Raw genomic sequence first — 22,047 nt, 5'->3', positions numbered from 1 at the left:
ATTTGCACGAGGCACGGATTTTGGATTCCCAGAGGAGACTCTTCCCTCTACTGCTTAGAGCCTAGGCAAGGACTGGTCCGCTGTCTCATTGTCTTCTGCCTGTGGGTGCATTTCTTCTAGTCCACCTTTCCCTAGCTTTATGCCAGGCCATCTCGGTTCCAGCTCCCCATCTCATGTAGCCCCAGGCTTCGCTGTCTTCCCCATGTTGGAGTCACAGTTCGTGGCCTTTGAATGCATGTGGCCTTTGATTTGTCTACACCAGTGGTGAGCAACAGGATAAATACCCACTGAGTAGTGTTTCAATGAGCGTTTGTTGAAAAGTAACATTCGTTTATTCATTTCACAGGTATTTTGTGCCTACTGTCCTGTAACCCTTCCTTTCCCCCTCTCTGTACACTCTCCGTTATCCTGCTTTATGTCCAGAGAGACTGAACTTATTACTAGTAATAGCAGATCCCCTTCAGCCTATGATTTTCCGCCGGGTTTGGCCAATGGGAGTTTCAGGTAGGAGATTGGAGGCTCTCTCCTGGTTGGATGTCCTTGTTGGTGGGGCAGTTCTTGCCAGACAGCACCCTCCTCTTGGCCTGTGGTGGGAAAGGCGGCCACGCTCACCAGCACTGAGTCCTGCAGTATGTGCTGAGTTCCCTGTCCCCGTCTCAAGCTTTGTAAAGAGCCCTCCAACCAGACTCCCTCAGCTGCCCCACTGGAGTGTGCCACATGTTTCCTAGCAAGACTGTGGACACATCTCCCGAGTGCCAGGAGCTTTGCCCAGGGAGAAAATGATGAGCAAACTAAACCCATTCCCTGCCCTCATGGCATTGACGTGACCATCTAGAGCAGTGGTTCTCAACCTTCCTAATGCCTCGACCCTTTAATACAGTTCCTCATTTTGTGGTGACCCCCAACCATAACATTATTCTTGTTGCTACTTCATTATGTAATCCATACTGTAATTTTGCTACTGCCATGAATTGTAATGTAAATATCTGTGTTTTCCAATGGTCTTAGGTGACCCTGCTAGCGGTTCTCAACCTGGTAAGTTAAAGTCCAAGAAGAAAATATTACAGGATAGTAGTCACATAATAAGCTCAAGAACCACAGGCTGAGAACCACTGATCTAGAGGGATATGGTCAGATACATAACTGATTATAACCCAGGGAGTCACGTGATAGGCTGGGAAGCACATGGGCGCTGTGGGGCAGTCAGCAGGGGCACGTGCCCAGCCCAGAGGGCTCAGGGGAGGTGTCCCAGGATAGCTGTCATCTAAGCTGAAAGCCTGAGTGGGAGTTAGCCAGGCTAGGAGTGCATAGGTCTCTTCTCCTTCCTTTTCCTCCCGATGTCTTCCTTTTTCAGATCCTGGAGGGACCATTTACTTGTATCGCAGAGATGGGACAAGGGAAGTGAAAGGAACACAAACCAGGGTGGAGATACTTTATTGGTCACTGGCGCCTGTGACTGAGTATTGGAGGAAAAGAAAGTTGGAGCCAGGCACTTGGCTATTTGAGACCGCGCTCGCAGGAATGCAGACCTCTCAGCCAGGGCGTTGCAGGCAGAGGTCCTGTTGATCTTAAGGGCTCCCAGGAGACAGCCTGAAAGGGACCCAGCGGAGGCGGGACCCAGCAGAGGGGCAAGCTGACCGCAAGGGAGCTCCAGCGGAGGCCTCAGCTGATCTCAGAGGAGCTCTGGCGCTGGGCTGGCCCTGCAGCGCTGTCCCAACTGAGGGACGGGGCATAGCCTGGCAGGCAGGTCCCAGCAGCTGACGGTGGTTCCCCGTGACGTTTGCAGCTGCCCCAGCCCCAGCAGCTGGGCGAGTGGGTGCATTGACCCTGAAGAGGGCATCAGGGCAAAACCCACAGTGCCTACTGCACATGCTGAGGGTGCCGGGTTTCCTGCACATTTTATTTACCCTAAGAAAAGAAACAGAAACTGAAGTGTCAAAACTACCCTGTCATAAGACCATGCTGTGGTTGTGTAGGAGTCACATGCCTGTTGGCCACTTATCCCTCTTAAAAAAAAAAAAAAAAAAAAAAATATATATATATATATATATATATATATATATATATATATATATATTTTTTTTTTTTTTTTTTTTTTTTTCCAGAGAGTAAGAGAGGGATAGAGAGTTAGAAACATTGATCAGCTTCCTTCTGCACACCTCCTATTAGGGATGTGCCCACAACCAAGGTACATGCCCTTGACCAGAATCAAACCTGGGACCTTTCAGCCAAACCAGTTAGGGCTCCACTAATCCCTCTTGATGACTCACTGGGTCATCGGGGCTCGCAGAGTGTGAGAACTGAAACTTCCCCGCCCCCACGCCACCCTCCAGTTTTCCTTTCTCCTCTTTCTCCTGCTTATTTCACCGGCCACGCTCTACTTTGGAGTAAGCATTCCAAACTCAAAGGCTAACATGGACCAAATAAACAAGGTTTAAGTTCATGTGGGCCACAAAAAACCAAAAGCTTCCATTTTCACAGAAACGTAGGTTTTTTTCAATACAGACATGCTGAATGCAAAGGGCTGAATAAATGAGTAATCGTTAACATAAAATAATAGAACATTTTAATCAAAATTAATACTTTTTCTTGAACTTTAACTTACCGACACTGAATAACTGCACAAATTAATAAGCGTGACACAAATAAAACTATTTTTTTTTTGTTCTCCAAAAGCGAAATATTTCCGTTGCCCACACCAAACAAGTCAGTCCAAGACTAATGGCATGGCAATCGGCTGCTAAAATATTCGCTGCTGCCAAAAGTGGTTTGGCTCAGTGGTAGAGCGTCGGTCTGCGGACTGAAAGGTCCCAGGTTCGATTCCGGTCAGGGGCATGTACGTTGGTTGATTGCACATCCCTGGTAGGGGGTGTGCAAGAGGCAGTTGGTTGACGTTTCTCTCTCATCGACGTTTCTAGTTCTCTATCTCTCTCCCTTCCTCTCTGTAAAAAATCAATAAAATATATTGAAAAAAATAAAAAAATATTCGCTGCTAGTATTAGTGGAGAGAAATGGTGCGCCTGTGCATAAGGCGTGTAAGGAAAATGAATGGAACACAATTATAATAATCAGTCATTAGCAAACCTTGTAGTTTGTTATTGATAATTATGTACAACAGGATATTGCAAAAATTAAGTTACGAAAAAATAAGTTATGAAATGTTATTAAGACATTTGTTACATACCATTATATTGGCTGGACCACAAAAATATTTGTTATGGGCTGCGAGTTTGACATGCTTGCTTTGGAGGGTCGGAAAGATTGAACAGTCTCTGGTTCAATATGAACCATATTTTGAAGAGATAAGAAATCTTTTCTTATAAACAGAAGTAAAAGGTAATCAACCAAGTAGCATTCTCACTTAAAAAACATTCCCTTTAACAAAATTAAATCATTTCGGATTTTAACTGTGCAAGACGGGGCTGGGCCTGATCCTCAGCCTGGGTGGGTACTGTGGGCCCTCCTGGGGTCAGGGCCCAGGGGCCTGAAAGCTGTGCTCCCTCCCTGTCCAGTGCTCCCCCAGGGAGGGTCCCTGAGCGAGCGCCCCCCCCACCCCCCCTCCACCCCCGCCCCAGCCTTTCCTATAGACTCCAAGGATATGGTTTGAGCTGGCTGCTCTCTGTGCCCCAGAGTCTGAGGTACCCATCTCAAAAGATTCAGCCATATCCTCTGAAAAGGGTCCTTGGAATGGGTCCCTCCTCTCAGCAACCAGGGCCTCCGATCCACAAGGGCAGGTCCTGTCCCTCCAGAGAGCCCAGAACTTCGGGACAAAATTGTGCTTTCTTAGGGGCAACAGGGAAATACGGTTGTCTGTCCCTTTGCTGAGAGTCAGTGCAGGGGGAGACCACGCAGGCGCTGGGAGGTTGTCTTGCTTTTCGGATTGCATCACAGGCCCCGCGGATGTTTTCTCCTCTCTTATCTTGTTTGGCATCCCCAGGATGTTGACACTTCCTCTTCCTCCCTGAGCTCTCACCCCGGCAGGACTCTGCCTGTCCCACACACCTTCTCCTCCTTCTTGCCTGCACTCCTCGGGGTTCTGTCCTGAGCCATGTGTCCACTGCTGGACCCCCAGATGTGCCCCTCCACCCAGGTGCCCTGCTGGGCCAAGGTCAGCACATCCAGCTTCTCCCAACATTGCCAGCAGCATGAACTTCTAACTCAACTCTCCTGAACACTGAACTCACCCATCATCTCATATCGGGGCCCCAGCCCTGACCTCCCTTCCTCCCTCAATCCAAGTCCTAATGAGTCATTCCCCTGGTAGCTTGCTTTCTTTCCAAAAAATACTATAGTATATATATTTGTTATTGATTTCAGAGAGGGAAGCAGAGGGAGAGACAGATAGAAATATCAATGATGAGAGAGTCTCATTGATTCACTGCCTCCTGCACGCCCCACACTGGGGATGGAACCCAAAACCCAAGCATGTGCCTAACCAGGAATCAAACTATGACCTCCTGGTCCGTACATTGACACTCAACCACTGAGCTATGCTGGCTGGGCTCCCCTAGAAGCGTTCAAATTTGTTAGCTGCTTGCCACTCAGAGCTCTTAACCTTGACAGAGGCCTCCGTTGTGTCCCCAGAGGAGCACGGTCAAAACTCTGCCTGGGATCTCTGCCTCCCTCTACTTGTGCCTCCTCCTGTACATTCTCCACATGCTGGGGTCGATCAGATGGCCGAGGTACACATTCCCTTCTCCATGCCCCTTGGGCCCACACTCCTTAGCACAATGAGCAAGGCCATCCCTACATGCCCTCTACTCACCAGCTTCCTGTCCCATCTGTTTATATTCCCTTCTCACTCTCTTATGAAACTACTCACCATTCCATGAAGTTGCCTCCTCCTGTAACTGCTTGTTTCTGTTAGGGTCCCCGAAGAAGATACGCATGAGGCAGACAGTGATCAAGAATTAATATTTATTAGGTCATCTGGATACCAGATGGGCTGAGCACCCCGGATCGGGGAATCACAGATTTTAACAGACTCTGGGCAACGTTTTCCGTGTGGAATTCTCTGGGCGGGTCCGGATCCTGGGCAAGTCCTGAAGGGAAAGTTAACGGTCTTTGCAAATACAATGTGGTTTAAGCGAAAGGGAATGTCGCTTGTTAAATGGTCTAAATATCAGTTTCCCAAGGGAAGGGTTACCCATTCGATTATTTGATCAGGCCTAACATTCCAGCCTTTTTGTTTTATGGAATAGGGATGGAGGTTATTTCTTCCATAGTCATTTCCTGCTGAGAGGGGATGTCGAGATAATAAGGGGATGGACTTTGATTGTAGTTGGCTGGAACACTGTGTAGATGCCTCCTGGTTTGAGTGAGGGGTTGCAGCAGCATGATTTCCCCGAGAGACTGGTTGGTGAAGGCATGAAGACGGTCCTGAAGGAAAGATGGAAAACGGTGCAGAATACATGGGCCAAAAACGAGGATGAGGAATAGGAATGTTAATGGTCCTATGAAGGAAGATAGATACCAATTTATGTTTTTTAGCCAGTAGTCCCATAAATTTGCAAAATATGATGGAGCACTGGTTAAGCCAGTCCTGACACCTCCTGAGATACTGAGGGTTATGAGGAGATGGATTATCTGGAGGCAGGTAAAGACTAGTTATTGGGGGGCTACGTCTATGTTAGATGAGAGAGAGACCATAGTACAGGTTCCTGTCTAGTTGCTCATCCCTGTTTTGCGTAGAACTCTGACTCCGGCTAAGAAAGGATATAAAAAAAATGTCTAGCACATGCCAAATCATAAATTACAGTTGGTATTTCAGTAGGATGCCAGGTGGAGTTTTATATGATACCCAAGGTTGAGGAAACCTGTTGAGTGACTTGGGAGGTAAAAGCTGGCCCTGAGGCATCCATGACTGAGGGGAAAGTCATGGAAGAGATAAGGCATTTATGGGCTAAGGTATTGGCTCAGCAGTGCAGAGTGAGAGTGAAACCAAGCTAGGCGACTGTGGTTCAGGACAACTGAGCTTTATGAGGGGATGTGTGGTGGCTCCAGTGGGACACAGAGGTAGAATGAGAAAAGAGTGATAAAGGGGTGTCTACTAAGATGCTGTGTAGAGTGAAGTTTCTAATGGCTGTGAGACTAATCTGTCAAGCCCCATAATAAAACAGATGATGTTTTGTGGGAAGGAGAAGGATCTGATGGGAAGAGCAGGATTGAAAGAGGGTCGAGACCAAAGTGGTGGGTGGATGATGATAGAGTACTTTGGAAAGTCAAATCACCTATGGCCATGCCAAGAATCCAGAACATTTAATGAGTTTGGAGGAAGCTTCAGCAATCTTGCCAGAAATCCCTAACAGCCCACCACAGGCCTGTGTCTTCCTGGCTGAGGCTGAGGCAGGGTTTCTCAACCACAGCACGGCTGACTTGTGAGCCTGGACACGTTTGTTGTGGGGGAGTGCCCTGTGCATTGAGAGTATTGAGAAGCATCCCTGGCCTCTTCCCCAAGTCGTGACAACCAAAATGTCTCCAGATATGGCCAGGTGGCTCCCGAGGAAACTCGTCCTCTGGATGAGATCCACTACCCCAGAAGAATCAACTGTGGGCATGGGAGAAAAGAGCAAATATTTCAGCAAGGGCATGCCCAAACAGAAAATGAATTCTATGCATCTTGAAATTGCCTGAGCAATCCCGGGGTTGCATTGAACAGGCTGGCACAGATGAAATGGGAGTGGGTTCTAAGCAGATGCGGCTACGAATGAGGAAGTATGTTTGGTTATAACATGGTCTCTTTTGTGCTTCTGAGTCGGGGCCTGATATAAACATGAGACGTCAGAAGGCTGCCCCGTGGTCTCAGGCTCCAGCCAAGCCTTTGTCCCTGCCAGGAAGCCAGTCTCACTGCCCAGTGCGGACATCCTCCATGGCACTGGGAGCGGGCCTCACCCCAGGCATGTTGTGGTTGTCTGTTTACCTATGGGCTCTGTGTTTAGACTCTTACATCATTCCCTGAACACAGGAACTGGGGCCTGTGGAAACCCTAGCACCAGCTCAGTAACTTCTTCGTAGGTATTGGGTGAATACAGATGTATCTAAAATGCAAGCCCCCTGAACTCATGACACTTTCCACTGCACTCTGTTATTTACTCTGTCCCGGTGAAAGACGGGAGAGGAAGTTTGATGGGGGAGGAAGATAAGAGGGTGGGAGGCAATGCCACATTTGTTGTTGTTGCTGTTGTAATTAATAGAAGGCCATTTCCGGAAGGACAGGCAAACACGTTGTAAAAGCAATGCCTGGTGTCTTTGTCAGGTTGGTCTGCCATCACTAATTACGATAGACTGGGTGGCAAACAACAGGCATTTGTTGCTCTCAGTCCTGGATCCTGGAAGTCCCAAGATCTAGGTGCCAGCAGATCTGGTGTTTGGTGAGAGTCTGCCTGCTGGTTTGCATTTGGCCGTCTTCTCTGTGTTCTCACATGCGAAGGGCAGATAGAGAGAAAGAGCAGGTCCTGTGTCTCATTCATAAGGGCGCTAATCCCACTGGTGAGGGCTCCACCCTTAGGACCGAATCACCTCTCAAAGACCCGCCTCCTAATACCATCACCTTGGGAGGTTAGGGCTTCAACATAGGAATTTAGGGGCCACACACATTTAGTCCACAACAGCTGGTGAGCAAATACCTGCCTATCTGTGTGGGAAAACCTGTCCACTCGATGGACAAAGAAAGGGCTGTTAAAAGTGCGGGGTGGAGAAATGCTCCTTGCTGGGTGGGTGGGAGCAGTGGCGGCTTCTCTGTGCACTGGGGGAGGTGCTCTAGGTGCTGGGCAGAGAGGCACTCACCTAGCTAAGAAGGGGAGCGCTGGGGGATTCTTGCTGCTGATCACAGGAGAGAAGGAATGGCTGAGCATCTGGTCTCGGGAAAGACATGACCCGGGACAGCTGTGTGTTGGGTCATCTCTCCCAGGTGGTCATGAGTCTTCTCTCCAGGGCGCTGCAAGCCACTGTGGGACTCGGTCATGGACATGATTTCTGGGAGCAAGAAGCTGACTGGCTTACCTGGGTCTCATGGTAGGCAGGTGGCCTCTCTCATTTGTGTCACTGCAGTGACCCTTGAATGATCATCAGAGGCTGATGGGGACTCTGTAACTGATCTGACCGACAGCCCAGAACCCACTGATCAATGTTCCCATCACAGTGATGGTGACAGAGCGCCCCCTGGCCCCTGTCCAGGTGATGTGGAGCAAGGTCCTCACCCACAGAGGGAGGAATCATTCCTGCAGCTGACTAACTGCAAGTTCAAAGAAAATACGGAGCACAGAGATTGTTCTTTGTATCTATGAGTTAGTTTCTATCTTGTTTGTTCGCTTGTTTTGGTTTTTTTGGATCCTACCTGTAAGTGAAATGATATGGTATTAGAGGCCTGATGCCCGAAATTTGTGCATGGGTAGGGTCCCTAGGCCTGGCTGGTGATATGGCCGATCTGTGGGGCAACTGACGGGGTGATCGTGGCCTCCTACTGGCACCCACCTTGGCTGGCCTGCGGCCTGTGGGCTGGGGGCAGCTCCTGCATTGAATGTCTGCCCCCTGGTGGTCAGTGCACATCATAGCAACCAGTTGTTCCACCGGTTGTTCTGCTATTTGGTCAATTTGCATAATAGGCTTTTATTATATAGGCTTTGTCTTTCTCTTTCCAATCTATTTCACTTAGCTCAATGCCCTCTACATCCACCCATGTTGTCACAAATGATAAGACTTTATTCTTTTTTATGGCTGAGTAATATTCCATTCCACATCTTCTTTATCCATTCAGGGGGGTTGGAGGGCTGGGTGAAAAAGGGCAAGGGATTAAGAAGTACAAATAGGCAATTACAAAATAGTCAAGGGGATATAAAATACAATTTATGAAATATAATCAATAATATTGTAATAACCATGTGTGGTCTCAGAAGGGTACTAGACTTAGAAGCAGGCTCAATTCATATGTTATTTAAATGTCTAACCCTACCTGAAACTCATATAATATTGCATATCAACTGTAAGTGAAAAGTTAACTGCAGAATTATCATTGCCTTCTCTAGGCTGACACAGACTTCGGAGTTTTGCAGCTCTGTGGGGATAATGTTCTACTGGAGAGCTAAAGGAATGGTTAAAGGAAAAGGGGGGAAATTTCACCAACATAAGTGAAATCTGTACTCACTTGTGGAACATCTCACACAGCAGCCCCCTTTCTGCATGAGAAACAGTCTCTGGAAGTTGAAGCTGCAAGCTCAACATGGATGCCAGACACCCCACTTTTATTTACTTTTCTCTTGGAAGGGATGAGTCAAAGCATAATCCCAAACCAGCAACGACCTCGGAATACTCAGGGCCTCCTGTAGATATTTTATGCTGCCACTTAAGTCTAGATTCCTAGGCTTTAAAAACCAGCTTGCTGAAGACAGTGCTAATGTTCTGTTACGAAAATCTGGAGCTGAATCCAGACTCTCCCTGGTCTTTGTGTCCCCCACTTGCAGCAGTGGGTTCGGGGTGGGGGCTCAGAGTGTCTTCCTGGGACCGCATCCCTGGCTCCAGCATGCGCAGCAGGACAGGCTTTCGGCAGAGTTTTCAAACTTGGCCATAGTTAGAATCACCAGGAACTTCTAAAAGTCAAAAAACCCACAGGCCGCATTGTAGACCCCTCCAATGAGAATCTCTGGGGGTGGAGTCAGCTGTTACTATTTGTAAAGCTCCCCAGAAACTACCGTGTGCACCCTTGATTCAGCACGTCCCCCCACCCCCCTGAATCCCAGACCCACCTCCCTGCTCCCACCCGCCCTACTCAATGGCTCCCTGCTGGCCGCCCATGCGCGTTGGGGAAGCACCATGACTGAAAACACATCACTGCACTGGCCGGCCCAGACCTGCTATTGTACATCAGAATCTCTGGGGCTGGGGGTGGGCTCGCTCTTCCTCTCTAAAGTGAGGGGGTCGGACTGGCTGATCTTTGCAACCCTCCTGGTTTCAAATTCTATGACACCGTAAGTGATCAAATGGGGGTGATATCAATAAGGGAGAGAGGAGGGTGTGGATGTAAAACAAACCCACCTACAAACACTTGGCACCTGCAAGGAAAATGTGGGAGGGGCTCGTGGCGTTTTATGGGCTGTGAGAAAGCTTTGCCACAAGACGTTTTGGGACCTTGTTGCAAGATGGTGAGTTCAGCGATCTGCAGAGATTGGCAGGGGCAGTTGGGACTTCTATCTCACCGCAGGCATCAACATGTGTCCTCCACCCACACTCCCCTTGTTCTTCAGAAACAAGAGTGCCAGCAGACAAGCTTTAAACCTCTAATGGGGAAAAGGCTCCGTCTTCATTCTCTGTGGCCCAGGCGGTTGGAGGATGCCCTTGTTGATGGCTAAAGTGGCCACAAGGGGGCAGTATAGCACAGCGTTCTTCATGAAGGCCTTTCCATTGAATCACGTTTGAAAAAGACTTCTTTCTACACATCCACTTAACAAACCTAGTGACCACCTTCGGAAAAAGAAGCAAAAATAAATCCCTGAAACATGACAGAATTGCAATGACACCTAACTTATAATCAAATTAAAGAGTAAAAATATGGAGCCGAACGTAAATAAGCGTTGTAAAAATGCCCGAAGGAAATGATGAAGGAAAATCTGGCACAATCATGACCTATGTACCTTAACATATTAACGTTTGGCGATGTTTTGGAAAAATACAAGCAAGATTCCCGCCGTGGATTTTATTCAAATTCGAAGGAGCTATGGAAATGCATTTCAGTTTTGCCTCCTGGCCAGGATGGTTAGGGAAGCCGGTGCATGGCCACTGTAAGCCCACAGGTTAGACTAGTAGGGAGGGCAGTTAGATAGCACAGGATATGCTCTGCTTTCATCTCCACTTCTAGCCTCTGGGGAATCTCGTGGCAAGTCGAATACCTTCATCAGGAAGGTTACCCCTTGGAAGTCGATGTTCATGTTTCGGAGTCTTGTTCCCTCCAATAGCAAATAAATGGTTTGTAATCGTAGCAGTGGAAATGCCAATGCATTTTAACTTAGAGCTGTTTAAACTTGAGAACCATTGGAGTACAAGTGTAAACAGAATTGCAATTTATGAATTTGTACCTTATTCCTCCCCTTATTCCTCCCTGCTAAGGACTTTATGCATCGCATGTACATAGTGCCCTCCTTGTGTGGAGGAGCAGGGTCCCTTCCCCCAGGGTTGTGGTCGGCAAACTGCAGCTCGAGAGCCACATGCGGCTCTTTGGCCCCTTGAGTGTGGCTCTTCCACAAAATACCACGGCCTGGGAGAGTCTATGTTGAAGAAGTGTCATTAGAAGAAGCTTAAGTTTAAAAAATTTGGTTCTCCAAAGAAATTTCAATCGTTGTCCTGATGCTATTTGGCTCTGTTGACTAATGAGTTTGAAAACCACGGCCCCAGGGGATGGTGAATGGAGTCAGAACTCCGGAGAAGAGTAGGCAGTGGAGGGTCCAGGCCGAGGAGAAGTGAGGAAATGGGCGGAAGGAGCTCATGGGGGAGGCCCTGGTAAGGCTGCAGACACCCCGGGCAGCTATTTCTTCATGTTCATTCTGGAGTCCCTTATTAAGATGGAAAGGAGTTAAGAAGTGATGTATATCGGCCCTAAAAGTTGACACCTTCCAACCTGCCCAAACAGCTGCCTGCATCGTCTGGGGCAGATCCCCTTTGTCCCTGACCCCGTCCTCTACACTACCTTCAGCCCCCGGTCGGCCTTCCTGGGCTCCTGCCTCCTCTAGGCTCAGGAGATGGAAGGCGGCCCTTCAATGCTTTTGGGGGAAGTTGTCTTAAGAGCCAGCTCCAGCCGAAACCGGTTTTGCTCAGTGGATAGAGCATCGGCCTGCAGATTGAGAGGTCCCGGGTTCAATTCCGGTCAAGGGCATGTGCCTTGGTTGTGGGCACATTCCCAGTGGGGGGTGTGCAGGCGGCAGCTGATCGATGTTTCTCTCTCATCGATGTTTCTAACTCTCTGTCTCTCTCCCTTCCTCTCTATAAAAAAATCAATAAAATATATTTTTTTAAAAAAAGAGCCAACTCCAGCTGTCCTTATCTTTTTTAGTGTTTCACCCACAACCAAGTAGGATGGCAGCTGGCTCTGCTGCCACCTGCTGGAAGGTGGCAGCACAGCAGCCTGCAAACCTGGACACCAGCATGTTCCCAACGATGAATGTGCGCAGACGTCACCGTCACCTCTACCTGGCGCACCTGTGCTCTGACGCATGCACAGAGGTCCACACGGGCATCGTTGTCATCACCGCAGCCAGGTGCTTGAGAGAGATGGTAAATGAACAAAAAGCAGCCTTTATAGCAACCAACCTCCACCCCCCGCATCCCACTGCCTTCAACTCAGGACTGCAGGCCCATGAGGCCATGGCGTTATCTACTGCCCTCATTGGTAAACACAGCTGCCGAGTGCTTCAACACACATGGGGTGCCTTTTTAAAAACATCAACAGCAATGTGTCAACTCTTTTGAGTCACAGAATTAAATTGGGAATTGAATGATTTCCAAGGTCAGTTGCTCAGAAACTCCACCCTGGAGGCAGCATCTTTAAATATAAATTATTCTGGAAGTTTGATCCAGGTACCAGGTCAACTTTTTATTCAAACTATTTTTAAAAAACACAATTCTCAATACATGATGAAATTCTCCCAGTTACTTACAAAATGCCATCACAGTTTAAGTGCTAGTCTCTAAATGAACTCTGCACTGAAGGAACAAGAATATAATTTATTATTTTAGAGGGTGGTTTTATTAGATACATATTTTCTTCCAAGCAATTGGTAACTTTCTATATGCATACGAAGACCATATATCTCTATCTATCTCTATGTCTATCTATCTATCATCTATCTATCTATCTATCTATCTATCTATCTTTCTAGATGATTGATAGATATAGATAGATGATAGATAGATACAAAGATACCAGAATGTCTGAATCAGGCCAGAGGCTGGAGTCATATGCTACTTATGCTCCCCTAACCGCCTTAAGAGGGAAAGATCAGGTACTTCGGTCACTTCCTGCCAACAACCACAACCCACAAGGTTCAAGTTTTGAGTTTGAGAAAAACCATTAACACCTCCTATTTTTCTGACACCTTTATCTCCCAGATGATTCTCACTCCTGTAAGTTTCCTCTCCTGATGTTTACTGCTGTGGTCCTAGCTACCTCAATTCAAAACATTCTCAGGCATATGCTAAGTAAGGAAAGTAGCAACTGCAGAGAGGGGGGAAAAATCCCATAGTTCTCCCTTCCAAATGGGTAACTCCCTTAGTGTTTGGGCAGGATTTGTGTGGAGGAGGCATCATTGAAGAAGAGTAAAGTCCCCACACTCAGCCCGAAACACTGAGGTTGGTCGATTGTACTTTTTGTGGCTATAGAGCTGGGGGCAGCCTGTTCTCCGCTCCGCCTGTTGATAGGGTTAAATCCGGAACACGATGCTTAGACAGTGCGGGTGGGGGTGGGGGTGGGGGTGGGGGAGGAAGGCGGGGCTGTGGCAGGCAGACTCTTAGTCATTTGGGTTTCCCTCACCTCTGTGCTCCATGCTTATAAAGCTCTGGGTTGTCAGGAACTATGTGGGTCCCTGTCTGAGCTGGCAGTGTTCCTGGGCCTCAGGCACATGCATTCACACACATGTTGCTTCACAGCCTCTGGGAGATGCCTGGAGGCTGAGCTGGGGCAGGAAGGATGCTCTGAGAGCTGATGCATCAAGGAGAGACAGCCAGGGTCTGTCCACACCAGGCTGCATACAAGCTCACAACACCCACCCACCCCCTCTCCCGCCTCCCCCTCCTGCTTTTCACCTAAACTTCCCTAGAAGCCACTTTTAGGGCATCTCGAGTCAGCACATTGAAACCTAGGGTCTCTCTGTGCCCCTTACCCCCCACCCCAATCTGCCCAGCTCTTACCCTAAATGCTGAGCACAAACTCCCCACCACCCAATCCCTTCCTGTGCCGTGATCCAAGCAGAGGCCTCATGACCCTGACCTGCGTGTTGCCGGTCTCCCTGCCCGAAATGCTCACCTTCCCAGGTCCTCCTCAGGGCACGGGGTGAACCTCTGCAATGCTGGCCAAGGCCACTCCAACCCACACCTTCCTCCCAGCCAGTTGCACAGCTTCCCTCTCCTCCACAAGCAGCAGGGCCCCCTCCCTTCCTCTCAGCTCCACCAGGCCACGGCTCTCAGCTGGTCCTGAGTGCCCGGGGAGCTTACTGCCCACCTTGAAGGGGAGGTCACGCGAGGAGACGGCCTTTCATAACTGACCACGTCCAAGTCTCTCGTCCCCAAGGCGAGACGAGGACTGTTTTACACACACTTACAACCCGTACGTTGCCTTGAGCAGGCAGGAAACTATGTCTTGGTTTGTTTTGTTGTTCCTGGACAGGTAACCAAACTCAAGCATCAGCAATTCCCGGGGGACAGTTTTTACAATGAACTTTTGCAGGGAGGGGAGCGTTCGTCCATTGCTGAGGTCCGGGGAGGGCAGGTGACAAGGTGGCTGTTTCATCCACTTGTAGGGGTTCTAGAATGGAAGGGCAGATGCCAAATAGAAGGGTGGATCTTTGGCCTTCGAGGACGGCCGCTTCCTCTCTGAGATAACTGCCCCCACCCCCAGCCCGGGGGCAGAAAACCGAGTGCAGGTCACAAGCCAACAGAGATGTCCTGCTCCCCTGTGGAGCGCGTGTAGACGGACCCCCCACGCTCGGGGGCCTCCCCCTGGAAGATGGGGCAGCGTTTGCAGAGGTGGCGGGCGATGTGCTTGCGGAAGAAGGCCGACAGGTGGCTTCTGAACTTCTCCCCGACGAAGGCGTAGATGATGGGGTTGATGCAGCAGTGCGTCATGCCCAGGGTCTCCGTCACCTGCATGGCCTGGTCCAGCCTATTGGAGCTGCTGCAGTTGTTGAGGCCGAAGAACTCCTGGAAGGTGTTCAGGAGCAGGACGAGGTTGTAGGGGGCCCAGAAGAGGAAGTAGACGATCATGATCACAAAGATGAGCCGCACGGCCTTGTGCCTCTTCTTCTCATTGCGACAGCGCAGCAGGGTCTTCAGGATTCCCGAGTAGCAGACGACCATGACCAGCAGGGGCAGGACCAGGCCCAGGAGCACCATCTTCAAGGTCTGGAAGTTCTTCCAGAAATGATACTGGCTGGTGGGGTAGTGAGGGCTGCATGTGCAGCGAGCGCCCTCTTGTTGGGATCTGGTGAAGATGATTCCTGGGATAGAGGCGAACACGGCCACCACCCAGGTGATCCCACTGGTCACCACCCCAAACGTGACCGTCCTGGCTTTTAACGCAAACACCGCGTGGACGATCGCCAGGTACCTGTCAAGGGTCAAGAGGATGATGAAGAAGATTCCGGAGAAGAAGCCGATGAAATAGAGGCCCGTCAGGAGCCGGCACATGGTGTTCCCGAAGACCCACTGGCCGGCTGCGTAGTGAGCCCAGAAGGGGAGGGTGAGGAGGAAGAGCAGGTCGGAGACCGCCAGGTTGAGCAGGTAGATGTCAGTCATGCTCTTCAGCTTTTTGCATTTGACCAGGATGAGGACGACCAGCAGGTTGCCCACGAAGCCGAAGATGAACACCAGCGCGTAGAGCGGGGGCAGCAGCCCGGCGGCCACCTGCCTCACGTCGGTTTTCAGGCAGGGCTCGGACACGCTGTAGTCGATGTAATCGGTGGTGGCAAACACTTGGTCCATCGTGCTCAGCCCCGTGAGCACAGAAGCAGGGATCTCTGGTAAAGCCCCAGAAGGCAGCGAGGGGTCCACCATGACTGCGAACGTTTTTACACACGAATGGGTCCCTGAAATGGATACATAGATTTCTACATTTAATTGAGCTTTTTTTTTTTTGTGTGTGTGTGTGTGTGTGTGTTTGTGTGTGTTTTTTGTTTTGTTTTTTTGTTTTTGCCACAGAATGAACTCTTAAAATAAAGAGAAGGCTCGCCGCTAGTTTCCTTGCTTCCTCGCTCTGTTGGGGAAACTCAGAAAAGGGCCATCTTGCCATATAAAATCTGATAGTTCCACAGCCGCATGCAGTGGGAGAAACTTGAATAACAGTTTCAAGAAATGGAGCCAGGCCCTCGCCGGTTTTGCTCAGTGGCTAGAGCGTCGGGCTGCGGACTGAAGGGTCCCAGGTTCCATTCCGGTCAAGGGCATGTACCTTGGTTGCAGGGACATCCCCAGTAGGGGGTGTGCAGGAGGCAGCTGGTCGATGTTTCTCTCTCATCAATATTTCAAACTCTCTATTCCTTCCCCTTCCTCTTCGTAAAAAATCAATAAAATATATATATTTTTTAAAAAGAAAAAGAAAAAAAAGAAGCGTGGTCAGGCACCCTCAGTCCAGCACTGCCTGGCAATCTATGCCAAAGCTGCCATTCCCTGGAGCGGGCTTCCGTGAGCATCACCTCGGGTGTGCTCTGATAATTAAGTTTCCCAGGGTACCATGCATGCCAACCACTAAGCTTCACAAGGCAACTAACCCTCAAGGTGAACCAGTGAGGCAGATCCCATTACCGCTCTCATGTGGCAGAGGAGACTCTCAGAGTCCATAGAGCAGTGTTTCCCAAACTTCTCTCATGATGAGAATCACCTGGTGGAGTTGTTAAACTACAGATTCCTGAATCCCAACTAAGAGGTGCTAAACTAGAATGTTTGGGAGCATATAGGTAAAATTGTATACTTAACTTAGTGCTCTGTACAATTTTACCTATATGCTCCCCAAAATTCTAGTTTAGCACCTCTTAGTTGGGATTCAGGAATCTGTAGTTTAACAACTCCACCAGGTGATTCTCATCATGAGAGAAGTTTGGGAAACACTGCCATAGAGGATGAGTGACTTAACCAAAGACACACAGCTGGGGAGCAACTGATTCTGAACACAGGCAACCTACGCTCACCCACCATGTCATCCTGTCTCTCCCTCCTTGGTGAGAGAACCAACGGGCAGGCCCATCAGCCTAGTGCCCCTCTCTCTCTCTGTGGTCAGAACGAAATGGGCTTGCAGAGGCCGGGACCCCGAGAGGGTCCTGAGGCCAACGGCCAATTGTAACATCCAGACCACTGTCGCCTTTCCTCCGAAGTTTGCGTTTATAGTTCCTGAGTTGTGATGAGTAAGGAATGGCCAAGTGGACAATGTCTCATCCGCCACCACCCTTCCTGTGTGAGCTCAGTTCCTTCGCAACCCTTCGGCTCGTCCCAGCTACCCACGTTCCACTCCTGGCCTGCGACTTCTCTCCAATCCTGGGCAGCCGGGGAAGACCATCTGAGCCAGAAAAAGGAGCACACACGAACATGCGCTGTGAGACTCATATGTTAAAGGGAGACTTTGATATTTGTGATGATATTAATTCGGGGCAATTCTCAGCCTCCCTCTTTTCTGTGGGGGGGGGGGGGGGGAAACACCAAAAGAACCAGATTGAGATGCAACTTCTGGTGGGGCGCATGCTCGGAGGGCATCCTGCCGGGGGGTTTTGTCCTGATCAGAAGATAACCTCTCCCCAGACTCTGCCAAGAATCCCCTCTCTGACAAAGCTTCCTTTTGAAAGGTCAGGGCTTTCAAAGAAATAATACCGTTTCCTTTAGAATTTCTCATTCATAATCGTGTTTCGTATCTTCGATGTTATCATCGTCTGAAACTCATTCTAAAGTCTGAGCCCTTCCTGATGGTCAAGATGATAGTTTAAGATAGTCCTTTGAGCACCTGGTGCCTGTCTAATGCCTCCTCAGGGTTTCCTGTAGACGCTTGTACTCATCACAGAAGCTGAGCTAACTCATAGGCAAAGTGCCTGAGAGGTGACTTACCGGGAAGTTTCTGGTGGGGACGGATGTCTTAGCTCCTCTGACCAGCTGAGCCGTGCAAATCAAGCATATAGCGGCTGATGTGCAGGAAGCTTAAGCAGCTTCTACTTAAAGGGGGGGGGGGGGGGGGCGGAGTTGTCAAGCCTACGTATGTTGCAGGGCAAAAAAAAAAATCAGTAAACAGTTCTCCTTTTTCTTTTCCTTTTTTAATTGAGCTTTAAATAGGCTGAAGGGTAGATTTCGGGTCTGTCACGTGGGCTTCCCTAGTTACAAGATTCTCTTTACACCCTGCTCATCCAACTACACAGAGGCTGTTAGGAAGCAGAAAGAACCGGAACATCTCGGAACTGGAAGAGTCACATGTATCTAGTGCAAAGCCCTCGCTTTACAGAAAAACAAAAACAAAGACCCCTGCTGTCCAAGGGGCAAATGAGATGTGCAAGGCCTCAGGGCTTCTCAGAATGAGGCCCCAAGGCCCAGATCCCATCCTCTTCCTTGGAATTGAGAGGGGAATCCTTCGTAATAACCGGTGCTCCCCTTCACCCATCCTTCTCCCCACCGCCTGCCTACTGCAACTGACACGTTCACTCAGCACCCTGTGCGATTGTTCTCTGTAAACGAAAACAGCTGGTACCTAAAGCATTTGAACTGCAGGCTCCCCTGTGAGCAAGCCACGCTGCCCACCTTTCTCTCGGGAGTCTGGTGGGGCCGTCAGTACGAGTTTCCACTCCACCTCTTCACTGTCTTGCAGCCCTCCAGCCCCGCGGGCATCGGTGCAGGCCCTGTGCCAGGGATAGCGGTGGCAGAGTTCCCACTCCCAGGATACGGTCTGTCTGGAGCTGTGAGAACTTGTCAGCATGAAATGGGCAACAAATGCCGGGAGAATAGGGTCGAATTCAGGACTAGATGACAATAGTAGGCAGTCACGTCAAGCTTTCTCGGTGGTTGGTGACTTATCTAAAAACCTCAGTTGTTGCCTGCCTGGCTTGGCTCAGTGATGGAACATTGACCTATGAACCAGGAGATTATGCCAGATTGTGGGCTTGTTCCCAATGGCAGGGTGTGCAGGAGGCAGCCAATTAATGATTCTCTCTCATCATTGACGTTTCTCTCTCTCTCGCCCTCTTCCTTCCTCTCTGAAATCAATAAAGATAGATGGATAGATAGATAGATAGATAGACAGACAGATAGATAGGTGATAGATAGATGATAGATAGATACCCTGTTTCCCCGAAAATAAGACAGTGTCTTATATTAATTTTTGCTCCCAAAGATGCGCTAGGTCTTATTTTCAGGGGATGTCTTATTTTTCCATGAAGAAGAATATGGTACACATTTATTGTTAAATGAAAATAAAGGAAATTTATTACCTGTATACGGTACTGTAGTACGGTAGTTGTCAACACAAACCAGACAAACTGTAAATCCTACAGTATCAAGAATTTATTCATTTATTCAATGATAATCATGTCATCATTTTCTGGAACATCATCATAACAATCCAATTCCTGAATTTCCTGGTGAATTTCTTGTGACTCCATTTCTTTCAGAATCAGTGGACCAAATCTCTCATGTTTAGCCGGGGGGGAGGGCTTATTTTTGGGGGGATGCCTATTTCACTCAGAAGGAAACCTGTAAGTAGGTCTTATTTTCGGAGGATGTCTTATTTTCGGGGAAACACGGTAAGTGGTTCCCTGGGTTCCTTGTCTATAGCTGCTTAGTATCAGCAAATGAGAAGCTGAAGGAGTGAAGCTGACCCTGGTGCCTGGAGCCCAGGGGAAGCGGGAAAGCACAGGGATAGCCCCGCCCCCCGTGGGCATAGATGTTTGTGTGACCACAGAGCCTAAGGCCAGTCACCCTCACCAGGACAGGGAGCCATAAAGAAAATGTCCCGGTTCATCCTGTGGGTCATTCAAGAGGCAACGACTCGGAAACGCACCCTGCAGTCCTGTTGCTGGATGTCAGCCCCAGCGTCGCTATTTACTGTGTGACCTGAGCAAGTTACGGAAACGCTCCTTAGGTCTGTGGTCAAGATCGAGTGATACACAGACCCACTGACACAGAGAAGGAGCTACTGGCTGCCAAAGGGGCGAGGTGGGGGAGGCGAATTTAAAAAGGAAGGGAAGCCGAAGCCGGTTTGGCTCAGTGGTAGAGCGTCAGTCTGTGGACTGAAGGGTCCCAAGTTCGATTCCGGTCAAGGGCATGTACGTTGGTTGCGGGCACATCCCTGGTGGGAGGTGTGCAAGAGGCAGCTGGTCGATGTTTCTCTCTCATCGACGTTTCTGACTCTCTATCTCTCTCCCTTTCTCTCTGTAAAAAAATCAATAAAACATATTTTAAAATAAAAATAAATAAAATAAAATAAAAAAGGGAGGGAAAATGCTAGGCTTAGGAAAATAACGTTAACGTCCATCACTTAGATTGTGCTTATTCTGTGCCGGCGCAGGGTGGGGCGGGGTGTGGAGTGATGGGATGAGTGTAGAGTAGACGCTGTTGTAGATGCTGTCCGCTGGGGGTTGGTTAAGCAGTGAAATAGGAAGCGTGCTTTAGAAAGAGTTCACAAAAACGGTAGCAAATACATGGGAGTAAAATGGCACCAAAAGCAGGGGCAGCTTTGGTTCTGGCGTTTCCTGGTGATACATGGCGGGGGACTCTCAGGTGCTGCTGGACAAACCTTACGTTTCTGTAGGAGACAGTGGTTGTTTCCCACTCTCCCATGTGGAGCTGGGGCTTTGCCCTGTGTTGGTCCCGGGGGTGGCTGAGCCCCTGACGGCGTGCTCACCCCCAGAGGGCAGCATGGAGCAAGGAGCAGGCTCCCTCGCCCACACTGTGGTGCCCATTCACCCCGTGCTCTCCACCAAGAACTTCCTCTCCGGGCTCCCGTTTCCTCAAATGTCCAGTGAAGGCTTAGGCCTGGGGGTCCGGAAGGCAGCCCCCCGCTTAAACAGTGAAGGACTCCTGGCCACGTTGGTTTGGAAAACACACATCAGATGGGAATAGGGCGGAGACGAGGAATCCAGCTTAGCAGGTGCCTGACCCCCTCTCGCTTCTGGGTCCAGAGGTGAGTTGAGGTCAGCTCCCGCAATAAGGGTCCGTCCATGGACTCCCACGGGAGGGAGAACCAGTGGGAAGGAACGTCTTCAGCATTCCCTCAGTGAAACACTCCTCTGGATACAATGACAACCAACGAGCAGCGGATCCTGTGCCTTCGCTTCCCAGTCTCTGCTTCCCTTTTCACTCGGTCCCTCCCACTCTCCAGGGCTCCCGTCCTCAGAGGCGTGGCACCCAGACTTCCCACCAGAATCGGTCTTTTGGCTGCTCTGGCACTCGCCTGGATGCCCGTATTGGAGGGTGTCTCAGGCCGGTCCTTAAACCGCTGCTCCACATCTGGTCATTGCCCCCAACTCCCAAGGGTTGCTTCCCGCTCCGTACGCAGGCCATCTCTGGACCCTGTGCTCAGAGCATCGTCCACAGGTAGGGAGAACATCCGGATGGTCTTCTCCATGGGGTTCCAAGGGCCACCTGTTTGAGCACAGGCAGCTCAAACCTGCCACACAGCAGCTCACATGGACACACCTGGGGCTCGAATGGACTGTAGTCAATGTCAGTCAACACTGAGATCGGCTGCAAAAATAGCGAATGCATCCTTTAGTTTGTTAAACAAATGTCTAATTATAAAGCCAACACATGCTCATTGTATGAAGTTGGGAAAAACAGAAAAATAGAAAGGGAGTGGGGGGGTAGGGGGGAATTAGGCATATCCTCACAATCTCAAAACAGTCCCTCTCAACATACGATGTGTTTTAACCCAAACCTCTTACGTGTGCTTTCTGGTTAATTGCCCTCCCATGTGTACCCGTTCCGGGGGCTGCTCTTTTTCTTGTCAGACTAACGACGACTTGATAGGCATTTGCTCACATGATTAAATGTCTCGTATTGTTCTTCAACTGTTATTTTTATTGAGGTGGAGCTTCCATAGGCCAGTGGTCGGCAAACTCATTAGTCAACAGAGCCAAATAGCAACAGTACAAACTATTGACATTTCTTTGGAGAGCCACATTTTTTAAACTTAAACTTCTTCGAACGCCACTTCTTCAAAATACACTCGCCCAGGCCTTGGTCTTTCGTTGGAGAGCCGCACTCAGGGGGCCAAAGAGCCGCATGTGGCTCGTGAGCTGCCGTTTGCTGACCACGGCTCTTGAACCTTCCCAGGATGACCCACACACCACATCCCCGATGCCCTGTTAAACCATCAAGCCACCTAGGCAC

At 49.4% G+C, this 22,047-nt stretch overlaps 1 protein-coding gene across 1 annotated transcript; it reads right to left on the bottom strand.

Annotated features, from left to right (window-relative positions):
• Positions 1-8,733: 8,733 nt before the first annotated feature.
• LOC311631676 (C-C chemokine receptor type 5-like) lies at positions 8,734-17,903 on the bottom strand. Its single transcript, XM_084902053.1, has 2 exons — positions 17,782-17,903; positions 8,734-15,782 (listed from the first exon to the last, which is right to left on the bottom strand). The coding sequence occupies exon 2, from the start codon at positions 15,748-15,750 to the stop codon at positions 14,623-14,625; it is 1,128 nt and encodes a 375-aa protein (XP_084758179.1). The 5' UTR covers positions 15,751-15,782; positions 17,782-17,903; the 3' UTR covers positions 8,734-14,622.
• Positions 17,904-22,047: the final 4,144 nt, after the last annotated feature.

This window comes from Pipistrellus hanaki, assembly GCF_964339955.1.
Source record: "Pipistrellus hanaki genome assembly, chromosome: 13".
NCBI lineage: Eukaryota > Metazoa > Chordata > Mammalia > Chiroptera > Vespertilionidae > Pipistrellus > Pipistrellus hanaki.
This window is presented reverse-complemented; position numbering and strand designations above follow the sequence as displayed.

Excerpts from the sequence above, each read along its gene's own strand:
- LOC311631676 (XM_084902053.1), bottom strand. The coding sequence starts at position 15,750 with ATGGTGGACCCCTCGCTGCCTTCTGGGGCTTTACCAGAGATCCCTGCT.